Below are 20702 nucleotides of genomic sequence, written 5' to 3'. Positions count from 1 at the left end.
AATTCACTAATCCCTTTGGGTTTCTGGCGTGGTTTTTCCATTGTGATAGTGATTTAAATTATACTAAGCCAGGGGTCGGCAACCTAAGGCCCAGGCTCGTCTAACCGGCCCATGGTGACCCCTGCTGCCCCCTGCTGCCCGCTCTTCCCAGCACGGTGTGGCACAGCGCAGGGACCAACTTCCAGGTTGATGGGTTGATGGCACCTGTTCGCATGTGGGGTGGAGAAGCACCTGTGCACATGCGCACACACTATTTTCGGCGCACATCCAGGTCAGACGAGTGCCAGAAATAGCGTGTGTGCATGCGCACAGGTGCTCCTCCGACCCAGAAGAGCGCATGTGCGCACAGGCTCCAACCCATCCTCCGGCGCACGGAGCGTGGCCCAGCCCATCATCCGGTAAAGCTTGCCGACCCCTGTACTAAGCCACCCTTGGGAACTGTATGGCTGAAAAGCAGCTTATGTGAGTTCCAGTCCTTACAACGCCAAAATGACACCATTCATGGACAAGTGGGAAGCATCAACAAGGTCAGGGAACTCACGAGGTTTGCAGAAGTACCAACAGATCTTTAGGGAGAATACCTTGAGGTGACAATCCCCATCCCCTATAAGAGCCCAGTGAGGGCTGAGCATGCTCAGTAGCCACAGAACGCTGACTCACCTGTGTGGGGTGGTGGGGAACCTAGAGATAAGGGGAATGCAATGAAGCATCGTGAACAGGAGCTTTCCACACCTCACCATTTTGTGTGGGCCCCGTCTGTTTTATCAGATTTACAGAGAAATGGGTGAGATAAGCTAAGATTAAAGCAGTGGAGCTGAAAATTACTATTTTAAGTGACCAACCTTCATCATCTGTCAATGATGTGCTTGCCTTTCTTTTTCTTCCAGATGTCCATGGCCCCTGAAAATACATATAAATGTTTCCAATAAATTTTAAAAACAGCAAGGGAATTACTGGCATACATGCCAAACACACAGTAAAATCTAGAGGAGACCTTTATCTAACACTTCCTATTTGGAACAAGGGTCCCTAAGTTTAAAGTCAAAATGCAATTACTTCCTCCTGCTCATTTCATCAAAGGGAAGAGAAAGAGATTCCTACAACCCAGGCATATTTCCTGGTATTTGTAAGATCCAAGCCCCATCCATAAAGTGGGCCAACTTCATGACATGAATGACAGGTGGAAAACTAAGAGAGCCACGGACAGAGCTCATGCTTCTTGGGGGTTACTACATTTCACTATTCCAAATCAAACTTGGTGAGGATCTTAACCATGTTATTGAAACACATTGTTTCTATGGGTCAAGAGGAATTTGCTACCAAGGAGTGTGGTAGTCTCCTTCTTTGGAGGTCTTTAAGCAGAGGCTTGACAGGCATATGTCAAGAATGCTTTGATGGTGTTTCCTACTTGGCAGGGGTTGGACTGGATGGCCCTTGTGGTCTCTTCCAACTCTATGCTCTATGATTCTATGACATAAAAAAAGATATATTTCTATATGGACCTCTCTCTATAAATCAGGGTTGGAATTTATGATCAGATGCAGGGCAGGTAAAGAAGATGAAGAAGAAGAGTTTGGATTTGATATCCCGCTTTATCACTACCCAAAGGAGTCTCAAAGAGGCTAACAATCTCCTTTCCCCTTCATCCCCCACAACAGACTCTGTGAGGTGAGTGGGGCTGAGAGACTTCAGAGAAGTGTGACTAGCCCAACGTCACCCAGCAGCTGCCCGGTTCCCCAGATTACGAGTCTACCGCTCTTAACCACTACACCACACTGGCTCACTAAAGGTAGCGTTTGGGTGAGAAGGGTTGTGCACAGGGCTTCATCAGCACTGATGATCAGCTGATTGTCAGTGCTTGGGAAACAGTGTGCAAAAACTGTGTCACCTGGCATCCCACGGGATTTAGTTAGGGGACTCTATGATACATTTTGTTATTTGCAAAAGCCATTAACCTATAATCTTACCAAGTCTGTTTCTTTGTCCATAAGAATATCTTCTAAATGTCTTGCATCTTTACCTGTAAAATGGTTAGGTGTTATGCCTCTTATAAATCACTAAACACTTCCTGTATTTATTGGCCTAACATTTATATTTCCTAGAAACAAGGGGAAAATAAATACATCAAATCATAAAGGATCCAACGCTACGTACTCTTGCACAGTAAAGAAGAACAGGTGAATATTCATGGAGAGATCACAGGGAGGTACTGTTTTCAGGGTTCACTGTGAACCTTTCGCAGTTCACAATGCAAATACAATAAATATAAAATATTAAAATAAATATAGAAGAATAAAAACTGTTTTTAACTTGCAATGTAAGTGAAACACTTAGCATCGCCTGTCCTGTAAAGCTTGTATTAACATTTTTAAAACCCTTTAATAAACAAAGATTACAGCAGCAGTAGTAGGACCAGCATGGAGAGCAAGAAGATTAGGGTAGTTGTTTAGTTAAGGCATCTCCAAATGCACTGCAGAATGCAAAGGTCTTTACACCATTCTCGGTATACTACAGGTAGTTATCAATGGGCATTCTATCTTTGAGCAACAACACACATCCTGCAATTTATGCAGCGGCCTTGTTTGCACGAAGCAATCCAAAAGTAGAAATTCTTACCTCTCCTGGAATGTCGTCTCTTTAAATTTAACGCTTTTCTCCTTTTCTCTTGAAATTCAATCTGAAGCTTTATTTCCACAACCTAAAGGTGGGTATATGAAATGTGACAGACAGAACAATCAACTAACATTGAAGATCATAAAACTACAGTATCTTAGTGGAGATACGGTGATTGTATCCTACAATTCAGGGCATCCGATTTTTACTTGTGCTCCACCTATTGCAACCCTCCATACCAGCAATGGAGCAGCTGCCAGCAGCTCACTCTGCTCCCCCCCCCCTTCAGGAGGCAGTGAAGAAAACAACGAGAGATGGAGAAAATTTAAGAGAGCCAAGGTAGTAAGAGAGACTGCCTTACTGCTAATTGCTGGAAGCCACTCAAAGAGCCTTCAAATAGGAGGTTAAAATGCTTTAAATGAAGTATTTTATATTTTAAATACACAATAATTAAACATGACATGCAATGCAATGTCTACTGCATGTCTACTCAGAAGTTAAGTTTCACTGGGTTCACAACAGGACTTACTTCCAGGCAAGGTTTTATTTTGAAGGATTGTGGCATAAGGCTTTAAAAACCAATACCGTTTGATTGCTGAGTGGGCAAAGGAAAAGAAGGAAAGCACTACCTGCTCAATATTAGACCAGAAATACTCTATTTCTCTCGCAATTGTCGCAGCAATGCGCCTCAGCTTGTTCTGTTCTTCTTTCCTGGCCCTCTCTTCATTAAGCTTCTTTTCTTCATGGTATCGAGCCACAGTCCGAACCATCTAATAAAAATAAAATCACCAGGCAAGGAGAAAGGATTCTTCCATGCCAATACAATTTTGCTTTTTACAACTACTTGTGTGACCATTTTAGCATATCTAATTATCGAGTAGCCAGCTTCCATGATAACTGCTGTATTGCAGGTTAGCCTATTTGTTCATCCATTTCAGTACTGTCTGCTCCAGACTTTCCTAAACTGGTGCCCTCCAGATGTTGTTGAGCCACAGCTCCCATCACTCCTGACCATAAGCCACAGTGACTGGGACTGATGGGAGCTCAGAGTGCAGCAACATCTGGAGAGCACCAATTTGGGGGAGGCTGGTTTTCTGTGGCTGGCAGTGGCTCTCCAGGGTCCCAAGCACAAGGTTTTCACACCAGCTGCTACCCGATATATTAAACTGGCAATGTCAGGGAATGAACCTGGGAGCTTTTATATACAATGGGGGTGGGTAATGGACTCCACTTTTGTGGGACTGAAAAGCAAACTGTCAAAAGTGAAGCCAGAAATAGGACATTTCTGGAAAAGGAAAAACCAAAACTTTTTACTGTTACTTCTGATATTGTAACAGAAGCTCCCTAGCATGGAGGACACCAAGCCCTCCTTGTCACTTAAGCTTTTCCAGCATTAAGAACCGAACACGGGCTAGAGCTCAACTTTGAGCCTACCAAGTGGCAATGGTGACGGCGAAGAGGACCTTCTTCGCCGTTTCTATCGCATCTGCAGAAAACAGCAGCAGGAGACTATTCCAGGTGGTTCACAATCTATCTGAACCACCTTTGTCATCGGGGCCTGGTAGGGACCCCAATATCTCCTGTAATGCTTTTGCAAATAAAGTCGCTCAGATTCAGAGGGAGGTAGACTCCACCGTGGGAGCAGGGCCGGGGCAGGAGAGTGCTGGAGCCCTGTCTAGTCGCGTTTCATGGGATCAATTTCAATCTGTTACCTCCGAGGATGTGGACAGGCTGCTTGGACGAGTGAAACCAACCACCTGTCTCCTTGACCCTTGCCCATCCTGGCTAATAAAAGCGAGCCGGGAAGGGCTGGGCGATGGGCTCCGCGAGGTAGTAAATGCTTCCCTCTGTGAGGGAGTATTTCCAGACGCGCTGAAAGAGGCTGTCATTAAACCGCTTCTTAAAAAACCATCTTTAGATGCGGCTAATTTGGCCAACTATCGCCCAGTCTCAAATCTTCCATTCTTGGGCAAGGTGATTGAGCGAGTGGTTGCTGAACAACTCCAGGCATGCCTGGAAGAAGCGGACCATTTGGATCCCTTCCAGTCAGGATTCAGGCCTCATCATGGGACTGAAACGGCCCTGGTCGCACTGGTTGATGATCTCCGGCGGGCTAGAGACAAAGGTGAGAGCTGCTTCCTAGTCCTGCTGGATCTCTCAGCGGCTTTTGACACCTTCGACCATAACATCCTTCTGGACCGTCTAGAGGGGTTGGGAGCTGGGGGCACTGTTATACAGTGGATCCGCTCCCACGGCAGGGGTCGGCAACCTAAGGCCCATGGGCCACAAGTGGCCCATGGGGGTCATTTAACAGGTCATTTAACCGCCCCATAGACCCCTGCCTCCCACTCAGACGGCTCCTACAGACATTGGGAAACTGTGCATACCTCCTCCACGCCAGAAGGAGCAACGAAAATAGCATTTGCGCATGCATGCGCACACACAAGCACACTCCGGCCCACCGCAGCATCTGCCGGACCGTGAACCAGCCCAAGCCACAAAAACTTTGCCGACCCCTGATCTACGGCCTTTTAAATGTGTCTGGGGTTGTTATTGTTTTGGTTATAATGTTAAGTAGTTTGTGGTTTTATTTTGAGTTTTTATGTGCCCTGTGATCTTTAGATGAAGGGGGTTACATAAATTTAATTAACAACATTTTGCCAATACAGTACAAATGAAAGACAACAATACCTTCTTAGCAGTGGCCATCTTCCACCTCCTTTCTTGAGCAAAGTCTGTCGCCATCCACTGCATTTCTTCCAGGAGATAATCCCACTGAGATTTGGGTCGGGGAGCCTCTTGAAGTTTGGGCAGCCGTCTCAGAGACCACAAACCTTCCTTCCTCAGCTCTGCTATTCGTTGATGGACTTGGTTTTCCTTATTGAAGCAAGCAAGCAATAAAAATGAGTGTTGTTGGAAATAAGTTGCACTTCCAATAGGCCAAAGAAAACAGCAACAGCAACAGGTGAAAAGGTAATTCAGCTACCTGAAGCACTGTCACATAATATATTTCAGGGGGGTGGAGGGGTTACAGCTCACTGAATCCACACACATGCTGGTGTGGCTTAAGAGGAGGGATGTGATTAAGACACATAAAGAGTTAGGAAGCAAGAGAGAGGCTGCTCCCACCCCCATTCTATTTCTCCACATGCAGCAGGCAAAAGTTCAGGAAAATCTGAAGCACAGAGAAGTAAAACCCATCGGGGTCTGTGATGTTGATAATAATAAAACACAAAGAGTAAAATAAAGAAAACCATCCAATTTTAACACGAAACTGAAAACTGCAAAAGTCTAAAAGGGGGCAGTACTTAACACTAACAAGAATGGAAACAAGTTGGATTAAAAGGCCCACTTAAATAAAAAGGCACAATGGGCACTTGTCTGACCTTTCTGTTTTGGATTGAACAAGACTTTCAGTAGGTAATGGGTTAAGTAATCCTTCTGCCCAGGAAAAGTAGGGAATAAACCATATTGTAAAGCTCTATGATGTATCAGGTGCAATATATGGAAGAATCAGCTCCTACACGCAATGGATGGCCAAGGTCACCTCAGGAATACATCCACAGGATGGCTCCGTAAGTGTAGACTGCTCACGGGTAGGACCCCCCAGTTCATATATTCTGTGAGCTGCAATTATTGGCCACCTCCTTATCACGTGGTGCCTCCTCATCAGGTTCAAAGAAAGTGAATGTGAGAGCTTTAAGGACCCTCTGAAGACTCCATGAGAACCTATGGACTACATAATAGTTGTAAATGTGGCTGGATTCCTTGATTTCACAGCATGGAAGAGGGAGATGAAGCCTGCCCATGTAGGCTGTTGGGCTCAAGTCCCTGGTCCAGGCCACCCTGAAGAGATCTTAGTAGTCTAGGCTTTTTCAGCAGAAGCACCTTATGAAGGCCTTCCAGGTTGTCTCATCAGTGGAATGCTACCTAGAGAACAACATTATATGTACCTTTCAGGATACACCTCCAAAGTTGAGGAGAGCCTATTATTCAGTCACCAGGATGCAGTCAGTTGAGATCTGGGAGCAGTACTCGCCCCTAGGAAAGTGGGACTGGGGGAGATGTCACACTCCCAGAGATTTCTGAAAACTAAGACCTCCTCAGTCAATTGAGGGGCAACCAGAAACACAGTGTAGCCCTTTCCAGCTTTTTATCTCTCAGCACTCTGGACAGGCGGAGAGGATGAGTATAAAGACATACAGGAGGCCCCTCAGCCCAGTAGAGTGAAACACATCTATGCTCTATGCTCAAATGAAAAGGTACTATGGGAAAGTAAGGTGGTTTTGCATTTTCTGGAGATGAAAAAAAAAATCAAGAGGGGAGGACAGAAGTACACTTTAAGGGTCGGAAGTACCTCTTGAGGCAAGGCCCACTTTCCTAGATCCATAGTTTAGAAACTCAAGTAATAAAATTTGTCCTATGAGCTGTGCCAAGATGGGTAACAGGTTGGCTTCTGTTCAGATGAGAAAGGATTTGGTCTGGAAGCTTAGGGTGTTGGGCCTGGTATTGCTGTCTGTTCACACAGGCCTTGGTTGTTGTATTGTCTATCCTCACCAGGACATGGCATTAGTAGAGAAAGAGTTAAAAGGCACATAGGCCAAGGTTCACTGCTCTGACTTCCAGTCAGCTGATGCTATGCCTGGATACCTAGAAAGAACACACCTCCCACACTGCAAGATCTATTCTAGGCAGTTTATGCCCCATCGCATCAGACTGGCATCTGTGGTGACTTATCAGTTTATCAGGATTGAGAATGGGTGCCCTGTGGTTAGGCACTATCTGAAAGATCAGGAAACCTGTGGACTATCTGGAATCAAATCACGGCTAGAGGACAAACCCAAGTTCTGTTTTTGATCTGCAATCAGGGATGGTTGTTCTGAGAAACTCAACAATGCTAACAAAGGATGCTCCTTGTTCATTACCGCTAATCGTAAGGCACATGATATTGCAAATATTCTCATGTAGCAGCAAAAGAATCCAGCCATCACCTCAGAGATTCTATTTTTTAAAAAATGAATAATCTGTGTGCATACTGGGAATTCTGGCATCGGATTGTGCGGTGAGTTTTCTTACCAGCTTAACTTGTTCTGCCAGCTTCTCTTGGGAGCTGTCCTGTGCTAGAACTGTTGTATTTTGAGCCGGACTCTGAATCTTTGGTGCTGCTGTCACAGCCAAACCTGGGGGCTTGGAAGCAATGGGAGAAGTTGCTTTATTTGTCGCTGGCGAAGTTCGACTGGTTTGTGCCGGGTAAGCGGGCTGTGGTGCCATGCTGGAAACAGTTGCTGGTGGGTTGGATGAGGTAGGAGGAAGCACGCTTGCTGGAAGACGCTGGGAATTTTGGACGGTGTCTGCCGAAGGTCGTGCTGTGGTCACTGCCTGTTAAAGGCACACATCCATGTTAAAAAGACCAAATGAAAGGGGTTCAGCAGTGAGACACTGCTGCCATTTGTATTACAGTATGATACATAGACACACCGACCAAATATTGGCCTAATTATGCAAACCAAGCTGTTTCAACGAAAATACCACTGTAACCAGTTACAACAGCACATAGGAAACACCAGCTGTTTTAGCCTGTGAGGTGCCTGGTGTGATGCCTTTGTATTGCAAAGATGAGCACACAAGCAAGCGCCATCCCAAGCTTGAAGAGCTACAGTTTACCTACAAGTAAAGGCCATGCCACCCAATGTCAGAAACTGAGGGTAGTCTTTGCATTCATCGTCCCCAAAAGCAACATCCATCTCATCCTTTTTCCTTGTTCTATGGAAGTCAATGGAAGCCACTGAGAACTGAGACATCCTTAATCTTGATTAGCCTCACTCTGGGTGCACAAATATACACATGTAAGCAAAATTAATAATAATAATAATAATAATAATAATAATAATAATAATAATAATATTGTTTATACCCCGCCCATCTGGCTGGGTTTCCCCAGCCACCCTGGGTGGCTTCCAGCAGAATATAAAAGATCATAAAACATCAAATGTCAATTCACCTTAAAGACATTTGTTCTCATGAATTTATTCATTTATAGCTTTTTAAGGTGCAACAAGCATTGCAACTGAAACTCTCTGCTAATTCGGGGGTTCAGACTACATGGCTTAGATTCTAACATTTGAAACTGTACCATAAAACATGAAAAGCAGGGGAGTGTTGGGGGACAATGTCAGTTACACACACATCCCAATAAATCTCCTGGTTCTAAGAAACTTCAGCTTTCACATGGGGGGGGGGGAAGCAAACCACAAGGAATGTTCAAATCTAGACCACCTATGAGCACCTTGATAGGCATTGGTTATGATGTGTAAGAACAAAGTATGCAAGTTATATATTGTATCCGATATGAATGCCTGTGCATTTTAGCTAGTTCTCTCCTGATGTTAGGAGTGACTGGGCAATTATCAGCTGCCCATCTTGCATATGTTTTTAAGAAGGCAAGCAGCTGACATCACACGTGTGCATTTCCACATGTGTGCACCCTGTGCATTTTGTATCCTGGTATCACACTTGAATAGAAAATAATTCTGTTAGTGGTACTCCTGTGTTGAAGCCTGTTTGCATGACCACTTACCCTCCATAAAAGGGAACAAGCTGGTCAGCTGCAAAACACACATGCGACTGGCCAGTTATATATTTCTAGATGGGACCTGCCAGCCCCTTACTTTTCTGTGCATTCATTCAGGTTATACCCAGCCCTTTCTCCCAAAGGGGTTCAGAGCAGCAAAAAAATAAAATGAGTGCACATTTGAAACATTTTAAAGCTGTAAAAAGCGTCTAAAAATAACACAATAAAACATCTGATTTTTTAGGAAATCATGTGTCTAACAGGCCTGCTGAGAGATTTTTTTTTCAACAGGCAAGTCTAAAGGAGTACAGTGGTGGTGCCTGCCTGATATCAATAGGCAGGGAGTTGCAAAGTACAGGTGCTACCACACCAAAGGAATGACTTCTTGCAAATGCAGAACGGAAACAGTGTGGTGCCTGTAGAAGTGCAGGCTGAAGTTCCTGAGATTGCACGGATAGATAGATAAATAAACATCTGGGATATACTTTTCACCAAGGCTACATTTTCACATGCTCCCGCCCAAAATACCTGTTGCTGTGCTGGAGCTTGTGCTTGGGATACCTGGGCTGTTATCTGCCCTTGTACAAGTGCCGCTGACTGAAGCTGCTGCTGAAGCGGCACTTGAACTTGGCCATGCGGCATGGCAGCGGCAACGGATACACTTTGCGGCTGGGCCTTCACGTGAATCTGAGGTTGCGCCAGAGAGTCTGTGATCGGCGGCTGTGGCGGCTGCGTAAGCTGCAGGGCTGCTGGGAGAGGCAGGAGGGGGACATTGCTTGACTGCAGCCTCCCAGGCAGCTGAGGTGGGGGAGTGTGGAGACTTGCCGCATTCTGCACAGGAGGCCCTTTGGAGGGGTCATACTGTTGCTGGCTCTGCTTCTGCCCGGTGAGCTGTACCGCTTGAGGGGTGGGAGGCATTCCACCTGCAAGCAAGAAGAAAAATGGGAAAAGCTGAACTACAAAAGGCAAGGCTTTTGGACTCATAGGACACCGGAGCATGACAAGGAGAAAAAAGTTAACTCTTTACAGTGGTACCTCCGGTTGTGGATGGGATCCATTCCGGAGCTCCGGTTGGATCCTGAGGTTTCCGCAACCGGAGGGACCGCTTCTGCGCATGTGGCAAAAATTCAGAAATATACTTACTGAAGTTTACGTAAGCGGAGGGATACGTAAGCGGAGGGATACGTAAGCGGAGGTTCAACTGTACTTACTTTGACACACTACAGCATCTCTTAAAATAAGATTAGCATTGGCAAACCACAATAAGAAATTCGGCCAACGTCAATCTACCATGCACAAAAACCTATGGGTTTTTTTCCAATCATGAGTCACGTACACACAACACAACACAACACGAACTTATTAAATGGTGAACTACATGTCCTATGGTTTTAAAATGTTGTTGACACAGTAACTGTAAGCAAAAAAAAACAAAGGACACACAAGCGAAAGAACTAATGTGGAATTAAAATGAAAAACGTCTACAAGAGAACCACCCTTCTTGCAAACTGGAAAGCTCCCAAGGGAATGATTCTGCATCAACTCGCGTGACCGTTTTCCAGGCCCACATGCACTACTGGAGCCCACCACACAGCTCCTCCAAAGGGAACGAGGCATTTCACACCAAATATTAATTTACAAGGGGAAAGCATGGGGCAGAACCAGAGATCTCAGAAGGGCTGTGTTTTGTGAGGTTTCTGCTTCGGGCGCCAACGGCCCCCCCTTGCCAAATTAATCTGCAGTTGGCATGTGGCAACACAGTACCTTGTGCTGTTGGCATGAGTTGTTGAAGAGGGACTCCTGAAGTCACACCTGGATGCTGAAAAACCATCCCATGACGGCCCACTTCAATTCGGGGTCTCTTAGACGAATCTGGTGATATTCAAATTCCATTTACGGCAGGGTATAGTGGAAGGGGTTCAGGTTACAGTATTTAAAAAAGATGCCCCGTGAGTTTTAAGTTCGGCTTTCTGTTTATCTACAACTCTACTGTGGAATAGTACAGCATCACAGCAGTTAAGTTGCCTCAAATGCACACCATGCCCACGTGAAGTCCAGCTTACTGGCTGTGGGAGGAGCACGTGGCACAAGCCAAAACTCCCATCGCAATGAACAGGCCACGTGGTCACACTGAAGCACGCTTTTTAAAAAGAAGTAAGCACTAGACTTAAGATGGTCCTGGTGTTAATAGCCGAAAGGGATGGTCAAAGTTCCACTGAAAGGAACCATACCTGCTGATGTAAGCACCTGTTGTCTCTTAAAAGCTTCAATTTCTATGGTATTCACAGTTCCTGTTACTGGAGTCCCTGCATGCGCCTGCTATTATAAAACAAAAACAGAGCAGTCAGAATTCAATTAAATCCTCAACTTCTTTGACAGAACCTTATATGCACGAACCCTTTTTTAAATAAGAAAAATGGTGCGTGAGAAAATCTAGGGGAAAACCTGTCCAAGAGCTGCTGGCTATTTTTTAAAACATGTCTATAATGAAGGAATGTAAAGCAACTCCAATATACTTACCTCTTAGCTTTCAATGATTGTTATTAAAGATGATTTTGAATCCATTTTACAAAAAAAATATTTTTATATGACACAGTTAATGCTACATAAAGGGAAATCTACGCAGCTTTCTCTCTCTCTTTCCTAGCAAAGCAGAGTTAAGGTAAAAGGTTTATCCCCCACAACTGAAAAATCCATTTGCTTGATCCTGGAATGAAATCATAACCTTCTTTTACTTCACATATAGAGACACCAATAATTTTGTGCTTTCAATACCTCAACCAATCCCACCAAGATTCTGTGCCCTTCCTGCCACCCCTAGTTTTCAGGGACCATCCACTTTCCCCAAAATAGTAGGTGCCAATGTTTGCAAGAAACAACAATGCTAGGACAGGCCAGTCATCAAGATACTGGAGGCAGAAATCTGAAAACAAAGTGGGTACCAGTAAAAGTGATTCATTAATCCAAAAAGTCCATCATTATTATAGGCCTATTGACTGGCTTGTAGTTCCCACTGGCAGGAGAAGAAACCTCCCCCATTGGTTCCTCCCAACCTGGTGCCCTTCAAATGTTTCAGACTATAACTCCCATCACCCCTGAACATGCCTATGTTGGCTGGGGCTGATGGGAGATGAAGTACAAACTGCTTGGAGGGCAGCAGGTTGGGCAGATATCAGTAGTCAGTGTCTCTAGTTCTCTGGAACTGCATAGCCACCACTGTCTTGGTCATTAGACTGCTGCCATCGGAGAGCTCATCTCGATTCCAATGAAAATGTCAATATAGTGTAAAATGTTAAATGGAAAGAACCCAACTAACAGTGCAACACTACATATGCCTACTCAGAGGTAAGTCCCATTGAATTCAAGGAGCTTACTCACAAATAAAGGGATATGGGACTGTAGCCTCATTCCCAGGTAAGAGTGTCTAAGATTATGATCTAACATTGCTACAAATTGTGTATTACCATTAGCACCTGTACCTAAGCACATTTATTTGGAAGCAAGTCCTACTTTGAATTCTCCTTTGAATGTGTGTGTTGGCATACCGGTAAGTGTGTTGGCATAGCAGCCTAAGACGGCAGAGTTTCATCAAGGTCTACCAAATGGCTTCAGAATTATAACTATAATAGAGGCTGCAATTTTTAAAAATGTACACTTTAGGTATATATGAAATTTAGATTTACAGATTGAGATATAGTTGTAGACATTAGGTTTCTGTTTCGTTTTGTTTAGAGGAGATAATACCTGATGCACATATGATATATCAGGCAAAGATGGGGGAAAACCTCACCCTGTGTAAAGAATTGATGCTTGCCATAAACCATAAAGATATGGTTTAGAACAAAATAATAAAAGAAACTGTAATATCAAATAAAGTGTTCCTCTCTCGAAACAATGTGGAACACAAAACAAGTTCTTAATATTTGAATATATGCAATTAAAATATCATTAAAATTATGTCCCACACACACTGACATTTTCTGTACACAATCTTTTGAACTGCCTTTCTGCCTAGGAGGCACCCTAGTCAGTCATAATGGCCTGCTTAAGAAACAAAAAAAGCTACAGTATTTTGTCTTTATTAGAATGAGCTCCCCATTTCTCTGCCTGAAACCCAAGAGAGATGCTGCCCAGGAGTGTAAACAATACTGAGCTAGATGGATCAGTGACATGGCTCAGTATAAAGCAGCTTCCTATGTTCCTATGATCAAAACCTTTCAGTTTTGAACTAAGCCACAATTCCATTATTTCTGAACTCAGAGAGCTATGGTTTGCTCTAACTGCGGTTAGTTAACAAACCAAGACACCAAACCACAGCTTGATTTGTGAATAACAAGCCATAGTTACAGCAGACTACAGGTGGTCCCACAACTGTGCTTAGTTCAAAGCAGAAGCTGTCCTCTCAGGAGAAAGAGAGAGAGAAAACAGTGTGTGAGTTAGGCTCTCTCACCTTACAATCAATCATGGTTTGCCATTACATCTGAACCAGACCATTATTTCGAGCACAACCCTTCAGCGCAGGGCATGATAACTCTTTCACTCTATTTTCTGCCACCCACAATTTAATCCATCAATTCATAAGGTCTGTTGTGCATACATTTGACTATTAAACAGCAAGGCATTTATTATGCATTTGTAAAGTGTGGTAGCTTAAATTGCATCAGAAAGAGAAAAGGTGCGGTGGCAGTTCTGCCCCTTTTTTGTATCTGTATTCAAAACCTTCAAAATCAAGGACAAAAGGGGGGGGGAGAGATAACAGAATTTCAGAAAGAATCCACAGTCATATTCCACAGACACAGAGACCCACACTGTTACTAGGCAGAACGCACAAGGGAACCAAAGACAAGCAAACCAAAGCAGAACACATCAAAAGCTGAAAGTTAATGAAATAAGCCAGCAACTTTGAGACAAGAGGTGGGGAAAAGTAACTTGCTCAAAGCTCCATAAACACTCATGCATCTGAAATTTTAAGAGGTTTTACTATTCATTTCTGTTTTTTAGATGAAAAGGGATGGGCTCTCGGGGAGTGGGGTCGGGAAATGCAGGTTCTATTTTCAAATACCAAATCTGAATGAGAAAAAAAGGAATAGTAATAATCACCTGGGATGAAACTACAAGTTTAGAACCATTGAAAAAGTACCTGAAATGGTTGCTGCTGGGATGAAAAAGCAGCAGAAACATTTGGAGGAAGCTGGGTTGCTATAGCAACAGGAGTACCAGTCTGCCCATCCTTTCCTGTCACAACCTTTACCTGAGAGAAGATATTTTGGGGGGAAACAAAAAGGGAAATCATTTTCTTTTCTTCTGTTTTAAAAAAATCTGATCAACACGCTCCACTTTGCATTGCATTGATGGTTCCTCGCTGAAGAGGGGATTTTAGGGAAAAGGCCCATAGGTGTGATGGGACTTGAATCCACTTTTTTTAAGAAGAAAAAAGAAAAGTAGCAAGATGTTCTGCTTTGTCTTTATAGACAGCAGAATGGGGCGAGGCACAGGCTACTTGCAACCACTCGCCACCTAAAGTCTCCACTGAAATTTAGAATAGGCAAATAACATGGGTTAACTTGAGATATTGGCTTTCTAGCAGACAACAAAATTAGCATGACAGACAGTTCACACTCAGAAGAGCCCCAACATTTATTAAGCAATGAGCATAGCCTGCATTCTCTCCCCTCCTCGCACCCTCCCCCAAACTCCCATAATAATCAGCCCACCCAGGCAAGGGATGAAGTTGCATTGCTTTAGCAGAAGGTGATAAAAGGAAGGGGGAATAAGAGTGAGGAAATGCACAAAATACGAAGAGAAGGAGGTACCCCCAAAGTGCCTTGTTTTTCAAAAGGAAATGTAACATTGTCAATGTTCCTAGAAGTTTATTCCTTGTTTCTTCAAACGTCTTCCATAAGTCCATTTTATTTTTTTACGAAGGGGAAAAAAGTTTTCTTAAATTGAGTGTTAAATAGGCATACCTACAAAACTGTTATAAATTTAAGTGAAAGGCTTTAAACATCCATTCATGTCACACAGGACCGGTTAAGCAGGTATAAATCATTTTGACCATTCAAAAAGAAAAGGGGGCATGATATACTGTGGGGGGGGGATATAGGTTAAAATCAGTCTCCTTAAAAATTATTGTCTATAGAAAGGAATGTACTTTATCAAAATTTAAGAAGTGATACATTTTATTTTATGTGCCATGCCACCAGACCTACTCAGGTGAGCTTAAATGCCTTTACCCAACCTCTATAATGAATTTCAGAAAGACTTTCTGAAGAGTACGTAACTATTTTGAAAATTAGGAGCTTCTGTCTTCATAGCAAAAGTTTGAAACCAAAGGGATGCACAACACCAATGATAGAGCTTTTTGCTCTATTTTTCATTAGAACTGATTCTGCAGGGGAAACATATTTGATTTTGTTTGACAAGCAAGAGTTGATTCCACATTTAGTGTTCTGGGTATTCATCATGCCTGACAAGCACTCCTGTAAAACATAGAAACACTGGTCCTAAGTAGTATCACTTTGATTAGGTTCAACCATGTTGAGGTCTTCTACTGTCAAGCAGTACATAAATTTTATGAATTAAATAAACATAGTTGTACTCAGTGCTATTTTTCTAGAAAAAGAGGCACTGAAACTAACCATCAGGCATCCCCAAACTGCAGCCCTCCAGATGTTTTGGCCTACAACTCCCATGATCCCTAGCTAACAGAACCAGTGGTCAGGGATAATGGGAATTGTAGTCCAAAACATCTGGAGGGCCGAGGTTTCTCATTAGAATGGCAATGGTGCCCACCTGAGAGGTGCTGGAACTGAGTTTCAGTGATTTCTGGCTGAAAAAAAGCCCTGGTTGTACTATTTTTTCAAGCTTGAGCTGGTTATATTTAAGAATTATATTATATTCTTGAATTTTAAGAACTATCAAGCATTTCAAGCTCCTGAAGGAGGAGCATCTTACTCTGAAACCCCTTGAGCTGCGATAAGGAGTTTTATGTCAAGAACCTGTTGTCCTTTTTGTTTGTTTTTATTTGTTGTCCTTTTTGTTTTGTTGATTATGTCACTTTTCATTAAAATGAATTTCAAAGTGATGTTCACCTGCTTTCCACCCTATGGTTTTGTGAGACCACACAGCCCCCACCATTTTGATGGAAGCAATAGGTAATTTGAGTACTAACAACTGCCATTAAATAGGTAATCAAGATAGTATTGAAAATGTCAATATATATACAATACTGAATTGGAAGAAGAGACTGGCTCTTTGGAAATGGTAGTTTGCAAGTCAGCAACTATACATCCTTCAACCTATTACTGTACAAGGTCTCAGTCCTGAAATTGTTTCAGAGGTATTCCCTGCATACAAGTGCTATATGCCTCACTCATGACATTACAAGCTCCCATTATGTGAGTGACCAATTTATTCCAAACTGGAGTTCCAAAGGCTTCCAACCCTTCACAAAAGGAAACACTTTGGGGATCTGGCATCACGTAAAGAGCCACCTATTGAACTTCCAGTGTCTACTGAAGGCTTTTTTTATTCCAGCAGTCATTTTAATTGAAGTTTGATTTTATAATTTTGACTGATTTTTATTCTTTGTCTTGTATCTTTAGAGACTATTGTAGTTAAGTGGTAAATAAATTATTTAAATTAAAAAATAAACACATTACAGTATTTGGAAGTTTAAAGTAGGTAAACATCGTCTTTAGAATCAAAAGTATCATAAATTGGAATGAACCCCTTTGAAAATATGGGACCTCCAGAAATCCTATACCTAAGTTGTACCAGTAAACATTTGTACAGTATAAGTATTAGACAATTTACTGCTAAGCTTGCAAAACCATTCAAGCTGCAAATCTCAATAGAATTGACTTCTGAGTATGCATGTATAAGATTGTGTTATTAATTTGCTTTTTATAAACAAGACACAGACTTTAGGCTTGACAGTTTTTTGCAAGACAACAACAGAAAGTGGTGTTTGTGCCAGATAGTTACAGATAATGAAGAGGTTAAAATTATTTTGGACTGCACTTTTTAAAAATTTAACAAATTTAGACACATGGGGGGACATTTTTCAACAGCAGACACCAGAGCCTGCTTGAGAAGTTCAGTTTCAAACTCTGCTATGCAGCAAGAGAAGGAGGAAGCTATTTGAAAAACATAGCCCCAGAGTGTATTATTTGCCCATGTGGCACGAGTTATGGGGTTCTTTGTATCATTATTTACAGTTTGTATCATTATTTACAATTATGGGGTTCTTTGTATCATTACAGCCTTTATCATTATTTTGCACTACAGTGAAACTTAGAGAAATTGGTGGAGTCCTAAATTAAGCCTGCTTTAAGTTTTCACTTGATGTTATTACAAAATTATGGCTGCAATCCTATGCACGCTTACCTGGGTATAAGCCCCAATGAACATAGTGCGACTTGCTTCTGAGTAACCACACACTGGATTCACCACAAATTACAGAGCTGAACCTTCTTTTAGCTGACAGCTAAGTTTGCCATTTTAGCTGAGTGCCAGTAAACCTACTGTGCAAATTTATACTCAAGTTTAAGATTCTTGTGTGAGTATGCCTGGTGAGAAAGCAAGCAAACAAAAAACAAAAAAATGCCCTACAACTTCTGCTTCCATGTTAAACCAGCTTTTCTGACACACTTTGGTTACAACTAGAAGAAAATATTTATATCATAAAGTGACAATTCCCTAAGGGGTCCCCTAAGGATTATGCCATTATTTTTGTAACACTGCAAGCCAGCACATCATAGCTTTATATCATGTTCATATTTGTATTTGTATCCTGCCCTTCCTCTATAAATATTGCATAGGAATTTTCTCCATTTCCCTCACTTTCCAATTTTATCATAACAACACTGCAAGACAAGTTAAGCTGAGAGACGGCTACTTGTCTGGAGTCACCAACTGGACTTCATGGCTAAAGTAAGAACAGGACTTGAACTCGCATCTTCTTGATCAAAGAGGAACATTCTACCTGCTACACCATAACCAATCCATGAACAAAACCACAAATAAGATCAGATGGAATTACAACTAACAGCTAAATTTAAGATCCTAAACATAAGTCCAGCAAATCTGTTTTCAACATCAAAACACCAAACCTGAAAGACGAATGCTGCAGGATATGCTGTGCTACCTACTGGCCTAATAAAGCTTGCAACCCACTCATACTTCGTACTCCAATGCAAATCTAACTGATTTCAAATGTACTGAGTTCCAAGTATGCACGCTACAGACTACAGAATTAGTAATCAAATAACTGGTATAAATTCTAGGCTTCAGTAAGTTTCTAAATTATTGGAACAGCAAGTTCCTACCTCATCATTGATAACCTCAGATTGTTCCTCTTCCTCCTCTTCCTCCAAATCCAAGTCATTCTGCCTGAGGTATGCTTGCAACGCCGCACAAGGCTTCTTCTTGAAAGCTAAGAAATCCATCATATTTCCATGCAGGTGTTGCAGGAAAAACAACTCAATCAAATACTCTTTGAAAGCATCTTTCAACACCTCCATTTCCTTGAGGTGGTGGTCCAAACATTGCTTTCTCAGTTGAGCGGCTTCTTGAGTGGCTGGGGGGATCTCTTCCAGTTTCTTTGTTTTTTTCACCACAGCACTTACTGAAGGAGCAAGAGGGAGGCTTGTCAGGCCCTGGGGCATGCTGGCCCGGGAAGGGCTTGTGGGAGGTGGCGGTGATGTCATTCCAAAAGCAGAAGCTCCTCCAACCCCAGCTATCAGCCCACTAGAAGTCCGGTCATATCCCAGGGATCTGCTCAACTGCTGACCTTGGAGAACCTGCTGCTGTTGCTGCATCCCTTGGATGATGTTGCTGATATGAGGTGGCAGGTTATTTGTTGCAATGTGACCAGGGCTAGGTAAAGGTTGGATATTTGCTCCACTAGCGACGGGACTTTGTGGTCCAAGGTGGTGTATGGTGCCACCGGTTTGCGAGTGGGGCTGTGACAGCCTACGTTCTCTAACCGCAGCAGGTGCTCCAGAAGATGAAAGCTGCACCTGAGCTGTGGTGCCTTGAGATATCTGGGTGATGCCAGAGCCTTCCTGATACACAAAGTGTCCACCATTTGAAGGGCTCAAACTAATCTGTCTCACGAGAACGCTTGCATCAACAAAGCCTCGTGTTGGGCTCTGGCTGCACATCCCCAAGCCAGGCCCTGGGGTGCCCGCCCGAACATTTGATATGGACTGCACTGGCATAGAGCTAGGCTGTGTGGGGCTCTGAGACTGAGCCTGTGGTGGCAACGGCGAAGTAACTTGAATGTAGGAGGGGGACCCATGCTCAAACCTCCTTTGCTGAGGGCTGAACTGGAAACTCGGGGAGGTCGGACTCGGGATCGGCAACGGAGTAAGCGTGATCTGCTGGTTTCCTGTCGCAACCGGTCCCACATTCTGCAGGGTGATGTTCACATTCTGCCCAGTGACTGGGCTTCTGCTCATTATAAACTGCTGGATTTGGTAACTGGGAGACTGTGGTGCTGATGGGCTTGCTGAAGGAGCAAACGAAGGTGCTGGGGACTGGGGCAGGTTCGCCTGTTGGTCTTCACCCTCACTGCCAGTGAAGGAGCGGGACCTTTGGAGCTGGCGTTGGGCATTCTGAGGACCATTGCCATGGTGCATTATCACCTTTTTAATATTCTCAGTGCCTAAAGGGAAATTTAGAAAAGTTCATTAAGCAACACAGTAAAGACAGCATTCCTCCAATGTTTTGTCAGGCTTGTCTTTCCACTCCCTTTGTGCCCTCTACCACTTATGAGATTAAATGATTGTGAGAGGTTTTTAAAGATTTCCCCGAGTTTCCAGTCCAGGCTTTTTGTGTTACCCTGGGAAATGCACGTATGTACCTTGAAGGAACTATAGAAATAAATGTATTTAATTTCTTTCCAACTTTTCCAAATTATTTAAGCAGATGTGCTCCACCTGATTGCTACTAGATCTATAACGACTAGTTGCGCCTTTCAAGTGTAAGACAAGAAAGGAAAGGTTAATATTCTCCTGGATAGTACTGCATACTGCTCTGTTAAATGTTTTATGCTGAACCACAATAGAAGGATTAAAATTGTTTTCTGCAGTTACTGTCTCATTTTTATGATGTGAAACTTAAATAGAAGCATGAAATGGCATCTTAAAACCAAACACATTTATTATGACTTTCATGTATGTGGACAATATGATGCATGAAGTCTTATGCAAGTTACTAATAACTTGGGTTTAGGAACTGCCACCGTTAGCATAATTATTCAGCATTTTTTCTCTCTCTAACCTCAATGTCTACAAGCTTTCCCCTTCAACTCAGGGCAGCACCTCACACATCCGAAGCACAGGACTCTAGCAGACCTTGAAAGCTTACGTCATAATACATCTGTTATTGTTTTGTTGTTTTGCTACTTCACAGGGTTGTTGTGGGCGTTTTTAAAAAGTGGGAGAGGGAGAACCACATTCACTTGCCTCTGAATAATAGCAGCAGGTTCCCAAAGTGCTAATAGAAATAAAAT

General features: G+C 43.0%; 1 protein-coding gene across 23 annotated transcripts in view; it reads right to left on the bottom strand.

The window, feature by feature from the left end:
- EP400 (E1A binding protein p400) overlaps positions 1–20702 on the bottom strand; it is a 78746-nt gene that overhangs the window by 56102 nt on the left and 1942 nt on the right. For 18 of the 23 annotated variants that reach the window (XM_035097685.2, XM_035097681.2, XM_035097682.2 and 15 more), the window contains exons 2-12: positions 18514–19853; positions 14325–14435; positions 11416–11503; positions 10949–11056; positions 9713–10107; positions 7690–7992; positions 5305–5490; positions 3243–3383; positions 2617–2698; positions 1968–2020; positions 843–900 (exon numbers count right to left, since the gene is read on the bottom strand). In XM_035097685.2, the coding sequence (XP_034953576.2) occupies positions 843–900; positions 1968–2020; positions 2617–2698; positions 3243–3383; positions 5305–5490; positions 7690–7992; positions 9713–10107; positions 10949–11056; positions 11416–11503; positions 14325–14435; positions 18514–19853 (2865 nt within the window). The remainder of the gene's footprint in view (positions 1–842; positions 901–1967; positions 2021–2616; positions 2699–3242; positions 3384–5304; positions 5491–7689; positions 7993–9712; positions 10108–10948; positions 11057–11415; positions 11504–14324; positions 14436–18513; positions 19854–20702) is intronic. The other 5 variants (XM_060269626.1, XM_060269628.1, XM_035097693.2 and 2 more) reach the window with 3 other exon arrangements.

The sequence above is a fragment of the Zootoca vivipara genome, chromosome 17, assembly GCF_963506605.1.
Source record: "Zootoca vivipara chromosome 17, rZooViv1.1, whole genome shotgun sequence".
Taxonomy (NCBI): Eukaryota; Metazoa; Chordata; class Lepidosauria; order Squamata; family Lacertidae; genus Zootoca; species Zootoca vivipara.
The sequence above is the reverse complement of the archived record's forward strand: the minus strand, read 5'-3'. Positions and strand labels throughout refer to the sequence as shown.